Raw genomic sequence first — 20881 nt, 5'->3', positions numbered from 1 at the left:
CTTTGATATATGCAAGCTAACCCACAATGTGGGGGTAGGTGGGTGGAGAACAGAAGTTCAGTGGATTAGAAAGGGGAATGAAGGCAAGGGAGCGGGGATAGGAAAAAGAAAGACAGTAAAATGAATCTGACATAAACTTCTTAACATATATGAATATACTATGGTGAATCTCACCATTGTGTATATCAACAAGAAATTAATTTGAAAAATAATAACTATGGGTAAATGGCAGAAAGATCAATAGAAGGACAGGAATGGGAAGTGCGGAAAAAGAAGGGAAAGGTGAGGTAATTGGATCTGTAAAAGAACAAGATATATTCCATGATTTTATATTTATGTCAAAATAGATTCTACTGACATGTATAACGAAAGAAAGAAAAGACAAAGAAAAAAGAAATTTAAAAATCATTTTCTAAAAGAAAAAAAAATCACATCACGTATCTGGTAAAGGACTTATATCCTGAACATACACAAAATTTGTTAAGCTCAACAGTAATTCAACTTAAAAAATGGGCAAAATATATAAATAGACACCTCAACAAAAGGATATACAGATAGAAAATTAGCATGTGACAACATGATAAAAATCACATCTTTAGGGAAATGTAAATGAACAGAAATGTGGACTGTAGCCATGTAGAACACTAGAGTAGCAATTCCATGAGTAAAGATAAAAGAATTTTTTTTAAATTCCCTTAAAAGATATTGATCAACAACAATGTAAGGTGTGGGTATAAAATTAAAACGTATCTTGACAATGTATAATGATTAGGAAGAAAAAAATGGTGCCATAGTATCATAATATGCTAAAATAGTATAAGCCAGCACTAGAATATTGACTATTAAAGGTATGTAGACATATCTTACAGCAACCAATAAATACCAAACTAAAGAGTTATAATTTTAATAAGCCAACAGGATATACATCTGTTTAAATATTCAGTTAATCCAAAAGAGGGCAGAAAAAAGGAAAGGAGGGACAAAGGTCAAAAGGGACATATTACAAAATGTAAAACTCAAACCTATCTGTATGAAAAATCATATAAAGGGGGCTGGGGTTGTGATTCAGCAGTAGAGTGCTTGCCTAGCACATGTGAGGCACTGGGTTCAATTCTCAGCACCACATAAATAAATACATACATACATACATACATAAAGGTATTGAGTCCACCTCCAGCTAAAAAAAATTTAAAAATCATATAAAATGATTCTAAATATCTCAATTAAAAGCCATGGAAGGCAGACTGAATCAAAAGGTAAGACCCACCTATGTGCTGCTAGCTATGAGAAATGTACTTTAAATATAGACACCCAAGTTATAGCATACAAAAAAGATGCCATGCTAACACTTGTCAATAGATGTTAGAGTAGGTTCAGCACAAAGAATATTACCAGGGATAAATTAGGTCATTTCATAATGACAAAGGGTTCAATTCATCAGGAGGAGATAATCTCCATCCTTTGTACATCTAAAAATGACTCTTCAAAAAATGTAAAGCAAAATCAGATAGAATAGCAAGGATAAACAGATAAATCCACAATCGTACCTGGAGATTTTTAGTATCCCTTTCTTCACAACTGACAGAACAAGTAGATTAAAAATCAATATACATAAAGAAGTTTTTAACCACATATGTGACATCTTAAGAATAATCTACCTAATAGCAATAGAACTCACTCTATGTCCTATCCTTATCTACAGTGACAAATTTGTGAAAACAACAAGATCAGTGATTTGTGCTCATCTCAGAGTTTTCTACCTACCTGGCTTAGTTTAGAGCTCAGGTGTTTTGATCACTAAATGAGCTCTATGAAATTTTCTTTTCCAACATTTCCCCTACAATCACATTAATTTCAGATTTCTTTTTCTTGGAGTTCTCCCTCCCCTTCCCCACTGTTAAAACCTAAGCATTTCACCACAGAACTGAGCAGAAACACTTGCACAAATATGATTATAAGATTGAACTGGAATTACTGTAAATACATGCCATTAAACATCATTTAGCTGACTTTTCCATTGTGTTTAAAAGAGAGGTTTAATAGTTTATTTTAAATAAAATGTAAGTGAAATGAAATTAAATGTGAGAGATCTGAAAAATTCTTTAACTGTGATGTCAAATTAGACCTTCTAGCATCCATTTGGTGATTCAAATTTGCAAATATCTCTTGGAGACAGCGGATTCTAAGAGTAATTTCTGTCATGGCTAACAAGGGAAAAAATAAAGAAAATATATGCATGGAAAAGAATCAAACATCCTGAACTAAAGTTTCCTTGAGAAGGTGAAATACAAATGCTGCCAAAGGGTTCCTGCAGCCCTTCAGAACAGGTGGAGCACAAGAATCTCATGGTGCTGAAGCTTTATTTCGAAATACTTTTATCATTTTAAAAAGAAAATGGTAATTATGTTCCCCAAGCCACAGAAAAAGAAAATAAGTACAACTGAACATGTAAAATCTTTCCATTTGGCTATTACCTTATAGACAACCTGAATTTTTAGAATTTCTCCTTTGGCAGGGCAGGAACTGGGGATTGAACTCAGGGGCACTCGACCACTGAGCCATATCCCCAGTCCTATTTTATATTTTTTCTCTTAGATACAGGGTCTCATTGAGTTGCTTAGCACCTCGATTTTGTTGAGGCTGGCTTTGAACTCACAATTCTCCTGCCTCGGCCTTTCTAGCCGCTGGGATTACAGGCATGCACCACCACGACCAGCTAGATTTTTTTAAATTTATTTTTTATTTTTTTTTAAAGAGAGAACTTTTTTAATATTTATGTTTTTAGTTTTTCGGCAGACACAACATCTTTGTTTGTATGTGGTGCTGAGGATCGAACCCGGGCCACACGCATGCCAGGCTAGCGCGCTACCGCTTGAGCCACATCCCCAGCCCCCAGCTAGAATTTTTAACCTACATAAAGTGTACAAGGAAGTTGTCCTAAATCATAATTTAAATATCTTTTATTCACTAAAGTCAGAGATTAGAATCTGGTGACAAACCCTTAAAAACATGCCTCTGTTGCTGCCTGAAGGTATTAAATTCAATAGCAACAGAGATGTTAAGGAGCAAATTGTCAGATTAAATATCATTGCACTTAAGTACTGAATAGCAGATGAATTTTTCATGTCAATGCTAACCTTTGTCCAGAAAAGAAAGAAGAGTGTACAGGGAGGAAAAAAGTAATTCCTATTTTTTGGTGACAGGAAATGTTTTTCTCCTTTTATGGTCAATGGCCACTACCCAAAACAAAACAAAACCCTGACTGATGCTGAAAGATGCAATCACAAATAGCTTTATAAAGAGCTGAAAATATTGAAGCTAGGGATATAGATTAGTGGCAGAGCATTTGCTTAGCATTAGTGAGGCCCTGGGTTGAATTCCAAAAAAGAAAAAAAAAAAAAAAACAAAGAGATGAAAATATTGCCTCACTTACAATTAAGTGAGGCTGGATAGTCTGAATTTTTTTTGACTTCCATATATGACATCTGATGTGCCAACAGATCTGGCAACAATGAAGACATTTTCCCTAGACAGAAGGGCCTGATCAAAGTTTTCAACATGCTAGTTCAGATGATTCCATGACTGTAAGAAGTAATAACCTCACACAATTTTAAGAGATCATATAGAAAATTCAGGAAAAAGCTGGAGTAAAAATGAATAGCTATAAACTCCATCTCTATAGTAATTTCTTCACAACTCTTATCAAATTTCTTTCTTGGCAATTCCCCAAAGAACAGAAGTCCTTGCAAAAATTTTAGTTGTCTCATGACCTGTTAAGCCAAATAATACTTCTATCCAAATAATCCTTTTATGCTGCATCGGTTTTATGCTATATCAGTTCTAATATATTTTTAGCAAGTAATTTGGGGCAAGAACTCCTCTCAAAGCTGTTTCTTACTCTATCTTGCTAGAGTGCCAACCTTGCTTTCTGAACTGTGCAGAGTCAGCTCTAGCACTGCAGGTCCATAACAATCAACAGTAAAATGCTGCCCTAAGCCAGAAAGAAAAGACCCACAAAGACAAAAAAAAAAAAAAAAAGTCTACTGGCTTCATGCTCACCTACCCACCACCAAAAACACCTGAGTCAACTCCCAAAACATTCTTTAATCAATTGCTCTTGTTTTAAAATTTCCAAGCATCTCAGTGACAGCACTCAAAAAAGCATTCACATGTTGGAGAAACAGAAGCTGATAGTACACATATATATATCCAAAAGGCAAGAAGTTTGTCCATAAAGCTGTCCTTCTGTATTAGTTCTGCTGCTTCATTTGCCATGCCTGCCCCACCAAGTGACTCATACTTTCACACTGAACATTGTCTAAATGCATACAAAAAGCTAAGATGTCCAAGAGCATTAACATAACAGCTTACACCACAGGCTTTACAATACAGATTAAGAGACTAAAGGAACAAATATTCAGAAAAATACAAAGAATACTTTAAAAACTAACACTGTGGCCTGATGTATTCAAAAGTACTGAAAAACTTGCATCTCAAGATCAACATTTGAGAATCAGAACTCTAAATTCATAAGCAACAGGATCTTTACAAAGACTTCTCTCCATATCCAAGACAAGAAAACTAACCCTAGTCAGGTAGATAGCTTTCATATTAAAGCATTTGGAAGAGACAACCAGATTATAATATTTAACCCTGAAAGTTTTATTTTATAAACCTATTTTTATGGAGACGGACTCTATATCTAAAAGTGCAGATTTTTTTAAAACTTCCTTTGCCATTTGGGGGATGGAAAAGCATCCCTGATTTGTATATTAAAGCACAAGCATCTGTCCTACTGATGATATTCTAGGGAAGTACATTAGCATAAAATTTAACGATGTCAAATAAGTGGATGTGAAATAGGGACTGCGTAAAGACACTATTTCCAAGGCTGACAGAAACATCACTGTTTAGAAATGCAAATGAAACCATTATGTTCAATAATTATATGAAAATATGAACAGTTCAGCATGTTTTCCAGCCCTGATGGCGGTTAATGGGATGTACGCTTATGTAAATAACTACTATTAAAGCTAATGCTGAAAAAAACTAATAAATTCATACTAAAGCAACTGATTTAGTATGCTTTTAAACCCCAGCAGTGCTCACTTATTAGAAAAGAGTGCATTATTATGTTTAGAACTCATTACTGCTACAAGTCACTGCAACTCCATCAATTACCATGCATTAATGAAAATGGGACACATACAAAAAAAATTATTGCCTCTCAGCAGTTTTCTTTAAAGACAAAATCTAGGGGTATTACCATCATGGGGCCTTCTAGGGAACTCATCCACATGATAATCTTTATTACTAAAACAGTACTCCCCAAACTATCACCCTAGGGTATTTTGATGGGAAGAAAGAATAACTTCTCTGGAAAATTATTAATATTTTACAACATGATTAACCATTTAAACAACAGTAAGAAAAATTTTAATATTTGAATGGCATTCTTGAAAATTTTACTTACATATATTTAACACATGGTCCATTTTTTTAAAGGAAGGCTAAGAGACAAAAATACATAGTGGTAATCACAACAGTGTAGAGGATAGATGGCTTCATTCTAAGATACTGCTGATATAATAGTTAAGTCCCACTCAGTTCTACACTATCTCTCAGTGAATCCTGAGTAACTATCAGATTGGATTCTTAAAAATAAGCCTTAAATTTCATTCTTGGACACAGCTATACTTTCTTAAGATATGTTAAATATTTAGTATAAAATATTAAGAACTAGAAAATTCTTCTTTTATCTTTAAAATTCCTGTTTAGCTAGTACCTAACAGTAAGGAAATGATGACAGAGTAGGAATTCAAATATAGAAATGTTTTTGCTCTCTAAATTGTGCTGTATATGTATAATAAGGATTATAATGCATTCCACTGTTGTCATGTATTTAAAAAATAAATAAAAAAAAGAAATGTCTTTGCTCTCACTCCACTTCTGTCAACTTTTACAATTTATTCTGTTTCTTTAATATATATAATTTAACTGATCCTTCATCCTTTACCTAAGATTCAGGAAAACAGAAAACACTTCAGCACCTAAATATAAAATATATTTATGAAATCTCAGACATAGTCTTATTATATATAATGAATATATTTATTTGAAAATTATAACTATTACATCAATTCAATCATATGCAGTTTTATTTGTCTGCCAAGGTACTTTTATTGCAATTCAGATCCACTATCAGCAGGTGGTAGCACAGTGCCAGATTATGCACCTTCAGCAGAAAAATGTAAGTTTTCTCTAAAGTTGTTCTCTGATCAAGCAACTCTGGTTTAACAACTCATCCATTCAATGACTGAGTGCAAAATACTGTACTAGACTCTGTATACAATAGTGCACAAGACAGGAATGATGTCTTATGAGAGAAATAGATATAAATATATAATAAAATGTCAAGTGCTACATATAATCAATGTCCACTCATGATTTTAAAAAATAGGAGAAAGAAAACACAACAAAAACCTTTAGCAAACTAGGAATAAGACAGATTCTTCAAACAACAAAACGGGGGTAGAAATTCTTCAAAATTAAAGAAAGGCTTTTATCAAACCAAAAATGTATATCTAATATCAAATTAGGATGAGATGTATATTTCCTCCTTAGATATAGAAAATGACAGGATATTCTTTCTTATCACTTCTACTTAACACTAACTGAAAGTACTGTAATAAGGCAAGAAAAGAAATAAAGGATGTAAAGAATAGAAACAACTAAAACTTTTCATTTGCAGATTGACATGATTCCACATAAAATCCTAAGGAATGTGTCAAACAACTTCTTAAATAATAAGTAAGAATTGAGTAAGGTCAAAAGACACAAAATCAATACATAAAAATCAATTATATTTCTAAATTCTTTAATAGGAAAATGAAATTAAAAACAAATTGAGAGCAAACTCTTCAAAATTAACAGACTGTCCGTCCAGAAGGTCCTGCTGCCTAGAATGTACACACAGTGGCTAAAGCTTAGAATAGCATGATAGAAAGAGTGTGGCTCTTTAAAATTTATGGAGTCACCATACATGCCTAAAGTTGCTAAGAGGATATATTTTACATGAAAAAAAAAAAAAAACACCCCCACACATCTTGTTTTGATTACCATTACTTTTTGCATTCTTGTTACATACAGAGAAACCTAATCCTGACACAGATTTATAAAACATTCTAATGTTGATTTTCAATCCAATCATAGCTTTTATCAGTTTTATTTCTCCACTATTTTTCCTTGAGCTCTCCTCTATGCTCTCTCAGAGCAGTATATGATGCTAAGATTCCTTAGCAATTCTTAGTCAACCTAACAAGAACTTCCTTACAACTGCTTCAAAAAATTTAAAGGATGCTTTTTTATCTTATTAAAAAACATTTTGCCTCAGAAGTTAGACTGTCTTTTCAAAAATTAGAAAGCTAGCCACTCTCTAGGCAATAGAAATCTGAGGGCTCTAAAGGTAAAAAGAAAAACTTCACATAGAACACACTGTCTGAAAAAATGTGCAAGATATTTCAAATATTTTTTGTATGTTGTAAACTTTTTTTAAGGCAAGAGAATACTTTGTAGAGCCTCAATTAAAACTTTGTGTGTTTTTGAAAAAAATGTAACATATGTTACCTCATTTGATCATCTTGCTTGGTTAATAGTTATTAGCATGCTATGTACAATGAAATTAAGACTTGCAAAAGTTACTTTATCTTTTGAGTACCAAAAATATCTTTGAACCAATTTTGAGTAAAATGCACCAGAGAATATATTAACAATTTTTATAAATTTGTGCTTTAACTACAAAGCAGTCGAGAAAAGGCAGGCTTATTGATATTTGTATGATTCATCAGTGCAGAAATAACTGAGTAGGATGGAAAGAACAGAACACTTGGTGTCAAGAGAGACACTCTTAGCTAAGCAATTGGTCTGTTTCAGCTACCTCTCCTGACCTGTATCCTCATCTGTTAAGTGAGGATAAGAGTATCTGCCTTACCTAATTTAGTCAGCTTATTAAAGATTAACAAAGGATATGTGAACATGATCTGTAAACAGAAAAGCAATTTATAAATGTCAGATGTCTAACTAACAGAAGTACTAGCAGAGTTCAAAGGGAACAAGGGATAAAAATAATTTGTTCTATTGATGCCTCAAAATCACCAGTATGAGACTACTACATACTATACTGTAATACTGAAGTCCCTAAGATATCTTTAGGTGGGTAGAGTTCTAAACTTCTGTACATTTTCAGTTCTTAAGTGTTTTTATGTTTTTCTGTCAACTCTTCTGTCAGTTTCAATATTCTCACTAGAGCTCCATTCCTTTCTTCTAATTTTCTGCTTCTAAGCTACAATGGGCTCAAAAACTAAATGCCAGACAATGAATTTATTAACCACATGACAGCTCCAGGAACTCTCATGTAAGGAAAGTGTACACAAAGGTGACCAGAGCAAATGAAGTAGTACTTCTTTATATTCTTATTTCCTGGATGAGTTCCAGAAAAATGTAAATATAACTTACTCTCAAAGAGTAACTTAACCCCTAAAGGTTCTTATTGAAATAAAATTAAGTATGAAAAAATAATTATTTAAGTATATAGTTATTTTATTTTTATAAACATTTGGCATCAATTCGTCCCTGTAACTAGCAATCATATCAAAATATTTTTAAAAGAACAAAAATAACTTTTAATTATGTAAGGACAACAACAAAAGAAACAATCGGTTCTTTCCTTAAGTATGCTTATTTCCCTGTAATATAAATGGAAAAAAGTTATTTAATGTTATTCGGAGTTAAAATGATATCCCAAAACAATATAAATAACAATGGTCCTAACTATGTAATGTTTTGAACAACCAACAATAAAAAATTAAAAAAAAAAAATAACAATGGTCCAAAACCTGCTAAATTTATACAGCACTATGGAGCAACACAACTCCTATAGCATTAAAGACAATTACTAGACTAATAAATAATATATTCTAGGGCTTGTTAAATAGAATAAAACAGCTTCATCCAAGTACACAAAAAATATTCTATCACTCAATGTTTAAATGTAAATATTTTTTAAAAACAGTATTTATTCAAAAACAAAAAGTCCAAAATCCATCAAAGGTGATACTGTTTTTGGCAACGTATTTTGCTAAATAACATATTAGTAAACTACACTGTCAGACATCAATGTACCCTTTCTTCTTCTATATTTTCTTTTACCTCTGGGTCTTCTCCATTTTAAGTGTAGATTTTTAATTAGCCCCAAACCATTTAAAAAACTAAAGGTGATCTGCCTTTTCTTATGGAGGCCTAGTAAGAATCACTGAAAAGGACTTATCCTTTCTCTTGAAGCCTGGGTTCTATGAAACTAATTTCTACTATGTTTCTCTTCTCTCTTACATCACTCTACCCATCCTACAGTATAGCCCTTAGCCTGCATTAAAAATCATAACAGTTTGACTCCTAGAAGAAAAGAGATGATTAGTTAAATAGAAAGCTTTGAATACTGTAGGGCCAGTAATCACTTTTATATAATCAGATGAAATTCTTGTGCATTTCCTACTTTTACCACAGACATAATGAAACTTTTGGTTCAGTCTAAAACATTGCTTAAAAAATTGTTAGTTGCTATAAAATTCCTTCTTCCTACAGGAAGGTTTTTAAAAATGATCATGCAATGGGGCCAAAGATAAGAGCTTCAAATATCTTTAAACTTCAGAAAGAAAATAGAAACAAACCAGAAGGGAAATAAAAACACAAACTTCTCCATCAGTCTGGTTTCTGGGAGAGGAAATTAAATCTTGGTTTCTTTCTAATGAAGGACCAACAGGTGAAAGTAGTACTGGGAGGTTTTCCCTTCCATGTAGCTTAAAAGAAAAAGCAGAGAACAGTATCAGTTTCACCTTCCTACTAAGCCTCTAAGCAGCCCAAGTGCTTGCATAACATAATTAAAACCCTGGTGTCCAAAGGCACAAAAATGACAAACAGAGGGGCCAGTTATCTCATCCTTCATCCATATTAACAGTACTCAAAATTTAAAATTCTAACTTTTATTCAGTACCTACAGAGTAGAAGTCACTGCTAGATTCTTTACACGTATAATGTAAAGAATCTTTCAAAGTTCAACAGGTCTGCAAATAAGATATGATTAGTTATTTACATGTTTTAGAAGCAAAAAAAAAAAAAAAAAAAAAAGACTCAGGGAAATTCAGTAACTTTTCCAAGGGGTCAGACAGCTAGTCAATGCAAAAATGGGATTTTGATTCTAAAGTACACAGAGCTTTCTTCATTGTCATTTTCCTTGCTATGCCAGTAAAAACAGTGAAGTCATCAAACATTAGATTTTACTTTCCTTGTGCAAGCTTTTTATACCACCATTGATCTGAGTTAGATATTCCAGAACTACAAGTTCAAATATTAATCAATTTATCTAATAGCTAAGTCTTATACAATTACACGCTAACATGTTTCAGAATTATCATTATTGACCATATTTCACTTTAAGTGTCAGATTTATCTCTCCTTATATACTCATTCAGTGAGGCAAAAATCTACTTGGTTCATCAAACAGCTTGGCTTTGTAAATGACATATTCAGTTATATGATTCTGTCTTAAAACATAAGGTTTCTTTATTCAAAGATGAAAATTATCAAGAATTTTAATGTTTTAATAAACTCCAAATTTTCTGTATGAACAAATCCTTCAAAAGACAGATTCTAATGAAAACATGTAAAACATCTTTGCTTTTGTCACCAAGGACTGGTCTATGTTTGATAGTTGATCAATAAATCAAGTTACAAGAACTTAAAAAAAAACATAAATCTGGTGAAACACATCTTTAAAATGCCAAAAATTACAATTCATGGATACAGTTCCTCATACTGAAATAGACTTTAAAATGAGCTGAAATTATCTGACTTCATGTATATAAAAGAGTTTGAATCATTCATGTATGATAGGTAAATGTATCTGTAGTTAAAATTATATTGTTTTAAATTACAACCTCGTTTTATGTTTCTAAGTTTTATAGAGTTTTATGTACTGTAAAATCATCTATATTAACCTTTGACAGGTTTATTCTGGTAAAAGATTAGTACCTGAGCAACCTACTTGGAATAAAAACCATGAATGTCACTGTTTTTATCATTCTTTCTTTCTCCCTTTTGTTTTTTAACAATAAAATTCTATACCACCTATCTTTGATGATTAAAAATATCTTAAAGCAGGGCAGGGGATGTAGCTTAGTGGTAGACTGCCTGCCTAGCATGTGCAAGGTCCTGGGTTCAATCCCCAATATCTCTCTCTCTCTCTCTCTCTCTCTCTCTCTCTCTCTCTCTATATATATATATATATATATATATATATATATATATATATATATATATATAAATCAATATTAGAGCAATCACACCAACTAAGCCAGTCTAACATTTATTTCAGTTCTCATTCCCAATAAAGACTACTCAAACTAACTCCCTTTTTATATGTGAAATAGGTCTAACTATGTCAAATGTCTCCTTGACTTTCATTTATGTGCCTTTTCTCTCCTTTTCTAGCTTAGACAAGAGATCAGGAGTCAGCAAGCTTTTTCTGTAGAGGATCACATAGTAAATATTTTACTATATGAGAGTCACAGGGTCTTTATTGAAACTATCTGTTGCAACTAGAGCACAAAGGCAGTCATAAATCATATACAATAGAAGGGTGTGGTCAGATTTAGTTGGTACCCTACTAGATTTGGCCCCCCAAGAGCAGTGTATTGACCCCTGAGATAAATCATGGGAAAACATGAAAGATCACCCAAGGTATCTTAACATTTAGCTTTCCAAAAGAAACCATTTCTAGCCATGCTGAGTTTAGACTGCCTCAGCACTGAAAAGCACTAATCTTGATCCAGAGAGGAATAAAGATAATAGTCTACTGAAATTAGATTCTACTTTTCCAGCTAGTAAAGTAGAAAAGAGTTTTCCTAACTATAAAACAAACAGGGACTCACTCTGTGACCAGGCTTTCTAAATTTTCTAAATTATCTAGTACCAATCTTTCTTGCCATTACCCAACTTTTACCCAAGTTCTGTTGGATTATATACATAAATTTTGTCCAAGGAAGATCAAAGCATCACCACCTCCTCTCCATATAAAAATGAATTCTTATTTTCCCTCTTCTGCTACCAGAGCAAGATGCCAATTTCACTCCTCAATGCATAAGTCAGAGGAGCTAAATATTCACTTTTTCAGTTGTCTTTACAGCTTAGCACAGCCACATATAAACATCATAACAAATAAATGTCATATGAAAGACTACCAGGTAAGCTGAGGAATGCTCTGAGAAAATTTTTATAAGTTTTAAAAAAGGAGCAGAGTCACAATTGCCAGGACCTCTCCTCTAATTTCTTTTCTTGCCTTAATGCTAATGTGATTCCTAGAATTGGAGCAAGTGTTAGAAAAAGCTAGAATTATAGATGTTAGCACTGAAAACTTTAAGCCGCCAAATCAATGCTAGAGGCCTTCTATCTCCAGAGTTGTTATTATATGAGGAAAAAAACAGGCCTTATATAAATTAAATTTCGTTGCAAAAAAGGCATTCTTAACGTACCATTTCTTGAAAGTGCTAGGCAATGTGTGCTGTGAATTCTGACTAAACAGAATTTCTTTAACCTGGAGAGGAAAGTAGCAGGAAGAACAAGGTCTGGCCTGAGGGTTGCCTAGGGAAATACAATCAAAGTAGGAAAAGCAAAGACAAGGCCCTAGATAATTATTGAAATGCTAGAAATATGGGGGATAGGAAGGGCCTTTAAAAGACTACTCCTTTAGAATTGTGGGGTCAATAAGCCTTATTAATGTTCTACTCAGCAAATCAAGTCTGAAAAGCACTAATCTTGATCCAGAGAGGAATAAAGATAATAGTCTACTGAAATTAGATTCCACTTTTCCAGCTAGTAAAGTAGAACAGAGTTTTCCTAACTATAAAACAAACAGGGACTCACTCTGTGACCAGGCTTTCCAATTTGAATTACATGAATTTCCTACATGCACACCCGCTATTTGAAAAATAGAGGGTCAGAACTCATTTTTAATGGTCACAGTCTTGTAGTTTTCAAACTAATTATTTTATCTTTATTCTTCCATTTCTCTGGTATTCACAAAGGCATACTTAAGTGTCAATATATGACCATTTTGGACATTTGCAGAATCTTTGAAATAATTACTAACAATCAAGTAAATGATGATACTGTCAATGAGGACAATGGTTCTTTCAAGCATTCACACACTAGTTTAGCTGGCAAATCCATCACCTTAACTTCAGGGATAGTCACTTCTCTTCTACATCAATGCCACTACATAAAACACCCAAAGATAAGTAATTCTACCTCCATAATACCTCAATACATTAAAAATACACTTCAGAAATATTCTTATTTTAGCTCATATATCCCTTTAAGTACAACTTTTAACTTAAAATATTATTTCACTCTCTTACAAACAATGTAATGTGTATAAACACACACACATACACCCCTACCTCTAACTCTAAATCCAAAAGTTTTCTGCTCTGTGAGAATTGTTTGGTGATTATATGCTGCAGTGTGAACATTTATCAATTATCTATACATTACAACTGACTTTTTAAAAAAAAAAAAAAAAAACGATTTCAGGGTAGAATTCCTTGAAACTATCAAAGCTTTAGCAAGAAAGAATACAAAATACAATGAGGTTCAGACTCAATTACAGTAGTGGAATGGAATTTAGTAAAGTTCCAACACTACATTTTAATGCCCAAATTTCTTATTGTCTTTTTTAGTTGACAAATATGTGCTTCGCAGCATAATAACAGCAGCTGAACAGCTGGGTGGCCTTATCAAGCACAAAGGCAGCAACAGCACATGCTGTTTAGTGTCGTTCTGATTGCCTGGAAATGGCAGCACATGCAGATTTATTCCCTGTTATAAATTAGAGCAATTATTTCTCTGAAGTTTACATTTTCTTCATCAAAGAGTCAAAACTTTCTGCACGTTAAAAAAGAGGACTTTCAAAAAGGATATCTTCCCTTTCTTTGATGATCAGTTCATTCTGTTCTTCCAACTGCCTGATCTTCTTCTCAAATGATTCTTGTTCAGCTTTCAGTCGTTCTTCTGTCACTTCCTTTTCTTCACTTACTCTGAAAGAAATAAGGAAAAAAAGAAAAAACCATCAGAATACAAAATATGTGCCTACAGCAGCAGTTTACCAAAACTTAATTTCTTCCAAAGGTGTGCTGAATTCTTCAGGGTTGCTCTGTGTTTTCGACTTTTAAATTACTCTCTCATAAAGCAATCTTCTTCACCTTTGTTACAAAATATGTTTGTTATTTTTACTTCAAGAATGTTTCTAGATAGACATCATGGCACATGCCTGTAATCCTAGGTATTCAGGAAGCTGAGGCAGGAAAAATCTCAAGTTCGAGGCCAGATCCTATCTCAAAAAAAAAAAAAAAAAAAAGGATGAAGATAGAATGTCCCAGGCTTCAATCCCTAGTATCGCAAATAAATCAAGTACAAAAATAGAAAAAAGAATGTTTCTAATCATAAGAAACGCCTTAGATATATAAAGTCCTACAAAAACACAAGTGCTAAATTATAATCCAGGACAGAAAAATGCTCCAATTTTTAAAACACAGGTTTCATTTTTTTTATTGCTAAAATTTTTACCAATTTGTTTTGATTTAGTTTTCACACTTTTATTTAAATCCTGTCAATGAAATAGAAAACATATATCTTAAATATTTTACTAAATATATACAAGCAATCATTTTTTTCCCAGCACTGATGCTCTGCATTCCTTGTAAGCATATAAATAATTGGACTGAAGTAAAAAGATGGCATTAGCATAATGGAAGGTTTGCAACATTCTTATTCTTAGTCCAGAAAAGTGATCAAAGAAATCTGTCATTAATGTTTAACTTCGAAAAATATTTGAACTTAATCAGACCAAAAAAGGATGGCTTCTGATGAGATAACATAGAGGGGAAAAAAAAAATCTTAAAAAAAAAAAAAACACCCAAAACCTAACCAATATAAGACTTACAATTCACCAAAGTGTATGAAGGACCAATCCTGATTTTCATGCTGTGCTTTCTACAGAGATGTTGACCCTGAATTCTTCTGTTACTGGTGCTTATTTCAATAAAAAGGATAAAACACAATTATCCTATAAGATCACACAGGGAGAGGTGGAAGTAAAATCCATGGGGAATCTAAAAATTTTCTTTCGGTTACTAAATATAATTCTTTCAGACTCAACTCTAAGAACAACTTCTGAATAACAGGAATCCAACAGGCTTTCTTATTTACTTGCCCTCTGACAAAGACATTCAGATAAATGAATGAAAATTAGAATTTTGGATGTTCTACAGTTTTTTGTATCTTGTCTTTGAAATAATGTGTGAAAGTACATAACACACACTAGTGCTCAATAAATAGATTAACTTCTCCTGGCTCATCATGACATTCATTTGCCTAAGCTATGTTATTTATGGTTAACATACTACTAGGCCCATGAATGGAACCCAGGCCCCTTTTTTTTAATAGGGTAATCTCTAAAACTAATGTATTTACAAGGAATCCAGACCACAAAACAAATATATACATATGAGAGGATTTATACTCTGTTTTCAAGTTATCTTGACTTCTTTGTTCAGATCTCTTCACAACGCCTTCCCTTTTTTTGTCACTATTCTCAAGTACACTTGTACTAAAATCTTTAACAGCAATTTTGACAAAGTTTGCTTATCTCTCTGAACATCTTTTTTTGTAGAGAGAGAGAGAGAGAGAATTTTAATATTTATTTTTTAGTTTTCAGCAGACACAACATCTTTGTTTGTATGTGGTGCTGAGGATTGAAACCGGGCCGCACTCATGCCAGGCGAGGGCGCTACCGCTTGAGCCACATCCCCAGCCCTCTCTGAACATCTTTATTATTGTCATTTATAAAGGAAAAAAAGTTAGACTAAACAATTCTAAAAACCCTTCCCATCTAAAGTTCTAGAATTTCCTTCACTATATTTTAAATTACCCTGTTCCGCATATATATTCTTTAAAAATATGAAGAATATTTGTAAAAAAGTTAAGAAGTTATCAAATATTTGGTCAAAGTTAAGGCATACAATACTATAATCTATGCAAAAACTACATTCCATAGGATGAGAGAAGTAGATATATTAAAAAGTATAAAGATATGAAATTTGGCATGCAGATAAATATGAAACAAAGGAAGTGATAAATCTGTAGCAGTCTACATGAAACAAAGATGAAATAAATGTTATATAAGGAAAGAATAAATACTGTCAAGGTGAGGAAATACATGGCAAAATCTCTCTCTGCTTGGATTGGTAAAATCTTGAAGACATAACTGAAAAGAAAACATTTCACTGTATTTACTTAAAAATACTCACTGAATATGTACTATAGGAAAATTTAATCACAATAACTTTACTCAATACAAGGTATCTGAAAGTGAACTAAACAAGGGCTCTCAGTAGTTTCAATATCATTCATTAAAAGCCATATAGATATGAAGAGTACCCACAGATTTGTTTCTTCACCAAGTGATGCTACAGGGCCATTAAAAAAAAAACAAAAAAAAAAAAAACGGTAGACTACTAAATTTACCTTAACATTAACCTAAATGAAGATATTAATCTAATGCAGAGATCTCTAGCATTTCTCAGCTCAAAACATACAGGTATACCCCAAAATTGTCTCACTCACATTGGTGAACCTGAAGAAGATCCATAAAAATATCTAAGGATCAATGCTATAAGGCAAAAAATGCTTGTACTGGTATATTCCATAATGCCAGAGTCTGTGATGAGCTTTTCCTAAAGTTTAAAGTGCTTTGTTTAGATAAAATCACTCTTTTTCCAAATTTAGTTTCAGAAGTATGTTTGAAATATTTGCTACTATACTATTAAACAGGGCTTTTAAAAAAATCTTTTACACTGCTGTGATTAGACTATCCTTTAGTAACTATTATGCTCTGAAAGGCTATAAAATTAACAAGCTGTGTTAAGAACAAAGGGTAACACTTTTCCTAGGTCTATCTAAAGATATGCATGGCTTCTTTGCAGTCCATTAGCACAGTTAATATGAGCAAGTATATTAATACAGACTTTAAAGGTAGAGATTCTGCCAGTAAAGCAAACTCAAGATTTGATTGTCTACTCTGGAATCTGTCTTCTTGTTTCATTTACGTTCAATAATATTTGAAATAAGGTACATATACCAGAAAACATTTGGTATCATGATCTACAATTTTCATCTAAGTATTTGGAGAACATAAAGTAACATAAAAAGGACCTTAGCCTCACCTCACTTAAGAATACAGCAATGTTAGTTAGCAAAATGAGAATCTAAATGCAATAAAGGGAATTATTTGTCTAATAGGATAAAAAGGTTAAAATTCTAAACAGGACGATATGTACAGTGTTGGTTTTTCAATTATTTATAAGGAGGACAATAACCTATCCATAAAACAAAAATCACCATCACCATCATTTATTTAATACCTCAGACTATTTCTCAAAGAATTCCACAAAATCTATTCTTATGTAACAAGAGAATTCATACCCTTTCAGTTAGACAGTGGATCTGAAAACTGTGTCAAAAGTACTTAATTTCTTTTGAAGTCCTATAATTTACTTTAAAAATTCCTGTACATTTTAAATGTCTTTCCATGAAACAGTCTTGTCTATTTTAATATAAAAAGTTTCCCCCCCACACACACCCCTATTGTGTGTGTGTGTGTGTGTGTGTGTGTGTTATTGGGGATTGAATCCAGTGGCACATCCGTACCTCAGCCTCCTGAGAAACTGGGATAACAGGCATGTATGTGTGATCTCATATGGCCCCTTGTTCACCTATTCTAAAATTTTTAATAAAACTAATGTTTAAGAGAAAGGCCTTTTGTATGACCTTACATATCTCTAATATTCTCCCAAATACTCCAGGAATGAATACTTTTACACTAATATGAAAGACAAGGCCAAGTCAACAAAGTTTCTATCCCAGAGAGAACTGCTGCTGCAGCCCACCTAGGGATCAACGAGATTAAGTGTCTTCCCCCATTTAATATCTCCTACTTGGGCATGTTGGTTGCATTTTGGAAATTATGAATATCAATGTAGTAATAAGATTTGGAGAAGGAAGAAACAGATTTCACAAGTATTTCTAGCAAGCAGAAAGGGGCATATTCCTTCCGAGCAAGGGTAACTGCATGGTGGGGGAAAAAATGAAGACATTTAAACATTAAAAAAATATTTCAATGCAATCATCTTAACTCCCTCTGGATGAATTTCAACATTTGGTCGTTATTTAAAGTGTACTGCCTAAAGGTATCAGGCGATTTCAGAGATCAAAGATCCAGTGATCCATGTTCAAAAGGGTCGTAAGAACTACAAGCCACTATATCTTAAAGATTATACATCATGACCAATTGGGATTTATTCCAGGAATTCATAGTTGGTTCAGCATCTAAAAATCAATTAACATAAGATAACCTATCAACAGAATTTTTAAAATGATCATCTAAATAGACATACAAAAGCATTTGAAAAAATCTAATAGCAATTCAATATCTTTTAAAAAAACAAAATTCAGTAATAGAAAGAAGGAAACTTCCTCAACCTGAGAAAGTCCATCTATTAAAAAAATCCATCCCTAACATCATACTTAACAATGAAAATTTGAATGTTTTCTCATTGTGTGCAGGAACAAGAAAAGTATGGCTGCTTTTACCACTTTGATTCAACATAGTATCAAATAATACTCAAGGCAATACGAAATAAATAAATAAAAAGAAAGCAAGAAAGGCACTCAGATTCTAAAGGAGGAAATAAAATCATCTCTATTTCCCACAATATGATTCTGTATAGAAAAAAAAACTTAGAACCAAAAAGGAATCAAGAAAATATCTTCAAGAAAATAACTTCAAGAAGAGTAAGACATAAAGGGATAAATTCAATAGAAGCTCAAGACTTATATCAGAAAACTACAAATCATTGTTGAAAGAAATTAAGACCTAAATTAATGAAAACCATGTTTATTGTTACATGACTTAAAATTGTTAAGATGGAAGTACCTGAACTGATGTACAGATTTAATGCAAACAATCTTAATGACCTTCTCTGCAGAAGTTTGTCCTAAAATTTATATAGAAATGAAAGGGAATACCTAAAATATTCTTGAAAACAAGCAGAACAAAGATGGAATACATACAATTCCCAATTTTGGAACTTACTAGATAACTACATTAATCAAAACACTGAGGTGTTGGTGTGAACACAAGACATATAGGTCAATAGAACAGAATGCACAGTCAAAAAAATCCTTCACATTTACAGTAAATTGATTTTCAATTGGGGCACCAAGAAAATGGAAGGATGAAACAGCAGTCTTTTCTATAAATAGTGCTGGATAACTTCATATCCACATGTAAAAGAATGAAGTGAGTATTTATTTTATGACATATACAAAAATTTAGTCTAAATGGGATCAAAATCAAAATATTAAGAGCTAAAATAATAAACTCTTAGAAGAAAATACAAGCATAAACCTTTAAAACCCTGGATTGGACATGGTTTCTTAAGATACATTAATAACACAAATAACAGGAGAAAAATACATAAATTGAACTGTATCAAAACTTATACTCTAAATGATGCTAATCAAAAGAAAAAGGAAAAAACCATGCATAAAATGAGATAAAATATTTGTAATTAAGAGATCTAATTATATATTTTTTAAAAAAACTCTAGGAACTCAATAATTAAAAGATAACTCAATTTAAAGTAATATGAATAGATATTTCTCCAATGTAGATTCCCAAATGGCAAACAAGCACATAAAATGATGTTCAACATCATTAGGTAAATGAAAATTAAACCCACAATTAGATATGACTACATACCTATTAGGATGGCTAAAACAAAAAAGACAAAAACAAATGTTACTTGAAGCTATGGAAAATATGGAACCTAATATATTGCTGGTAAGAATGTAACTTGGTATATCCCTTTTAGAAAACATTCTGGCAATTGCTCAAAAAGGTAAACAAAGTTATCACATGACCAGCTCATAGGTATACATCTTACAGGAATGAAAATACATATGTACAGAAAAACTTGTACATGTATGTTCACCGCAGCATTTCCTGTAATAAGCAGAAAGTAAAATAGCCCAAATGTCTACTATAGATGAATAGATTTTAAAAATATAGCATTGTCCATATAATGAAATATTATTTAGCAATAAACTGAAATAAGGTACTGATACATGCTACATACCACAAGGATAAACCTTGAAATAACTATGCTATGTTTAAAAAAATTGAATTAGTTTAAAAAGACCATATATTGTATTTATTCCATTTATAAGCAATTTCCAGAACAGATAAAGTAATGGTTACCTATGGCTGTAAAAGGCTGTCAGAAAGTGGGGAGTCACTGCTAATGTGATGAGACAGAAGTCTTTGACTATAGTGACTCCATTTTGTGAAACAGCCATGCCAAGTAGAAAGGTCATGACGGGGGCAAGTTGTTTTTCCTTTTGTTGTGGAAACCCTCAAGAACATGGAACTATCTAACTGGGCTCTCTTTCTATAACTGGGGTAACTGGGCTTATTCTGATTGGTTAAGCCTCCCACCACCTGACTGCAACCTCCTGCTTCTGTGACTTGGCTTACTTGCATTGGCTAAACCCCCTAACATCCCCTTTGTGGTTTTTTTTTTTTTTTTGGCTTAAATATGAGGCCAAACTGAAGGGGGTGCACCAATCTGACCATCATCTTGCTTTTAGAGAGTAGAGTGCCCACCGCTGGCCAGCAATAAAGGCTTAATTGGAATGGCAATGTGTAGTCTGA

General features: G+C 32.6%; 1 protein-coding gene across 6 annotated transcripts in view; it reads right to left on the bottom strand.

Annotated features, from left to right (window-relative positions):
* Window positions 1–20881, bottom strand: part of Kiaa1328 (KIAA1328 ortholog) — a 293544-nt gene that overhangs the window by 228616 nt on the left and 44047 nt on the right. For all 6 annotated transcript variants that reach the window (XM_046428260.2, XM_046428261.2, XM_046428262.2 and 3 more), the window contains one exon: window positions 14032–14147. In XM_046428260.2, the coding sequence (XP_046284216.1) occupies window positions 14032–14147 (116 nt within the window). The remainder of the gene's footprint in view (window positions 1–14031; window positions 14148–20881) is intronic.

Source organism: Marmota monax, unplaced genomic scaffold (genome assembly GCF_021218885.2).
Source record: "Marmota monax isolate L192 unplaced genomic scaffold, Marmota_monax_Labrador192_F-V1.1 WCK01_AAM20220418_F8-fsc00031, whole genome shotgun sequence".
Lineage (NCBI taxonomy): Eukaryota > Metazoa > Chordata > Mammalia > Rodentia > Sciuridae > Marmota > Marmota monax.
This window is presented reverse-complemented; position numbering and strand designations above follow the sequence as displayed.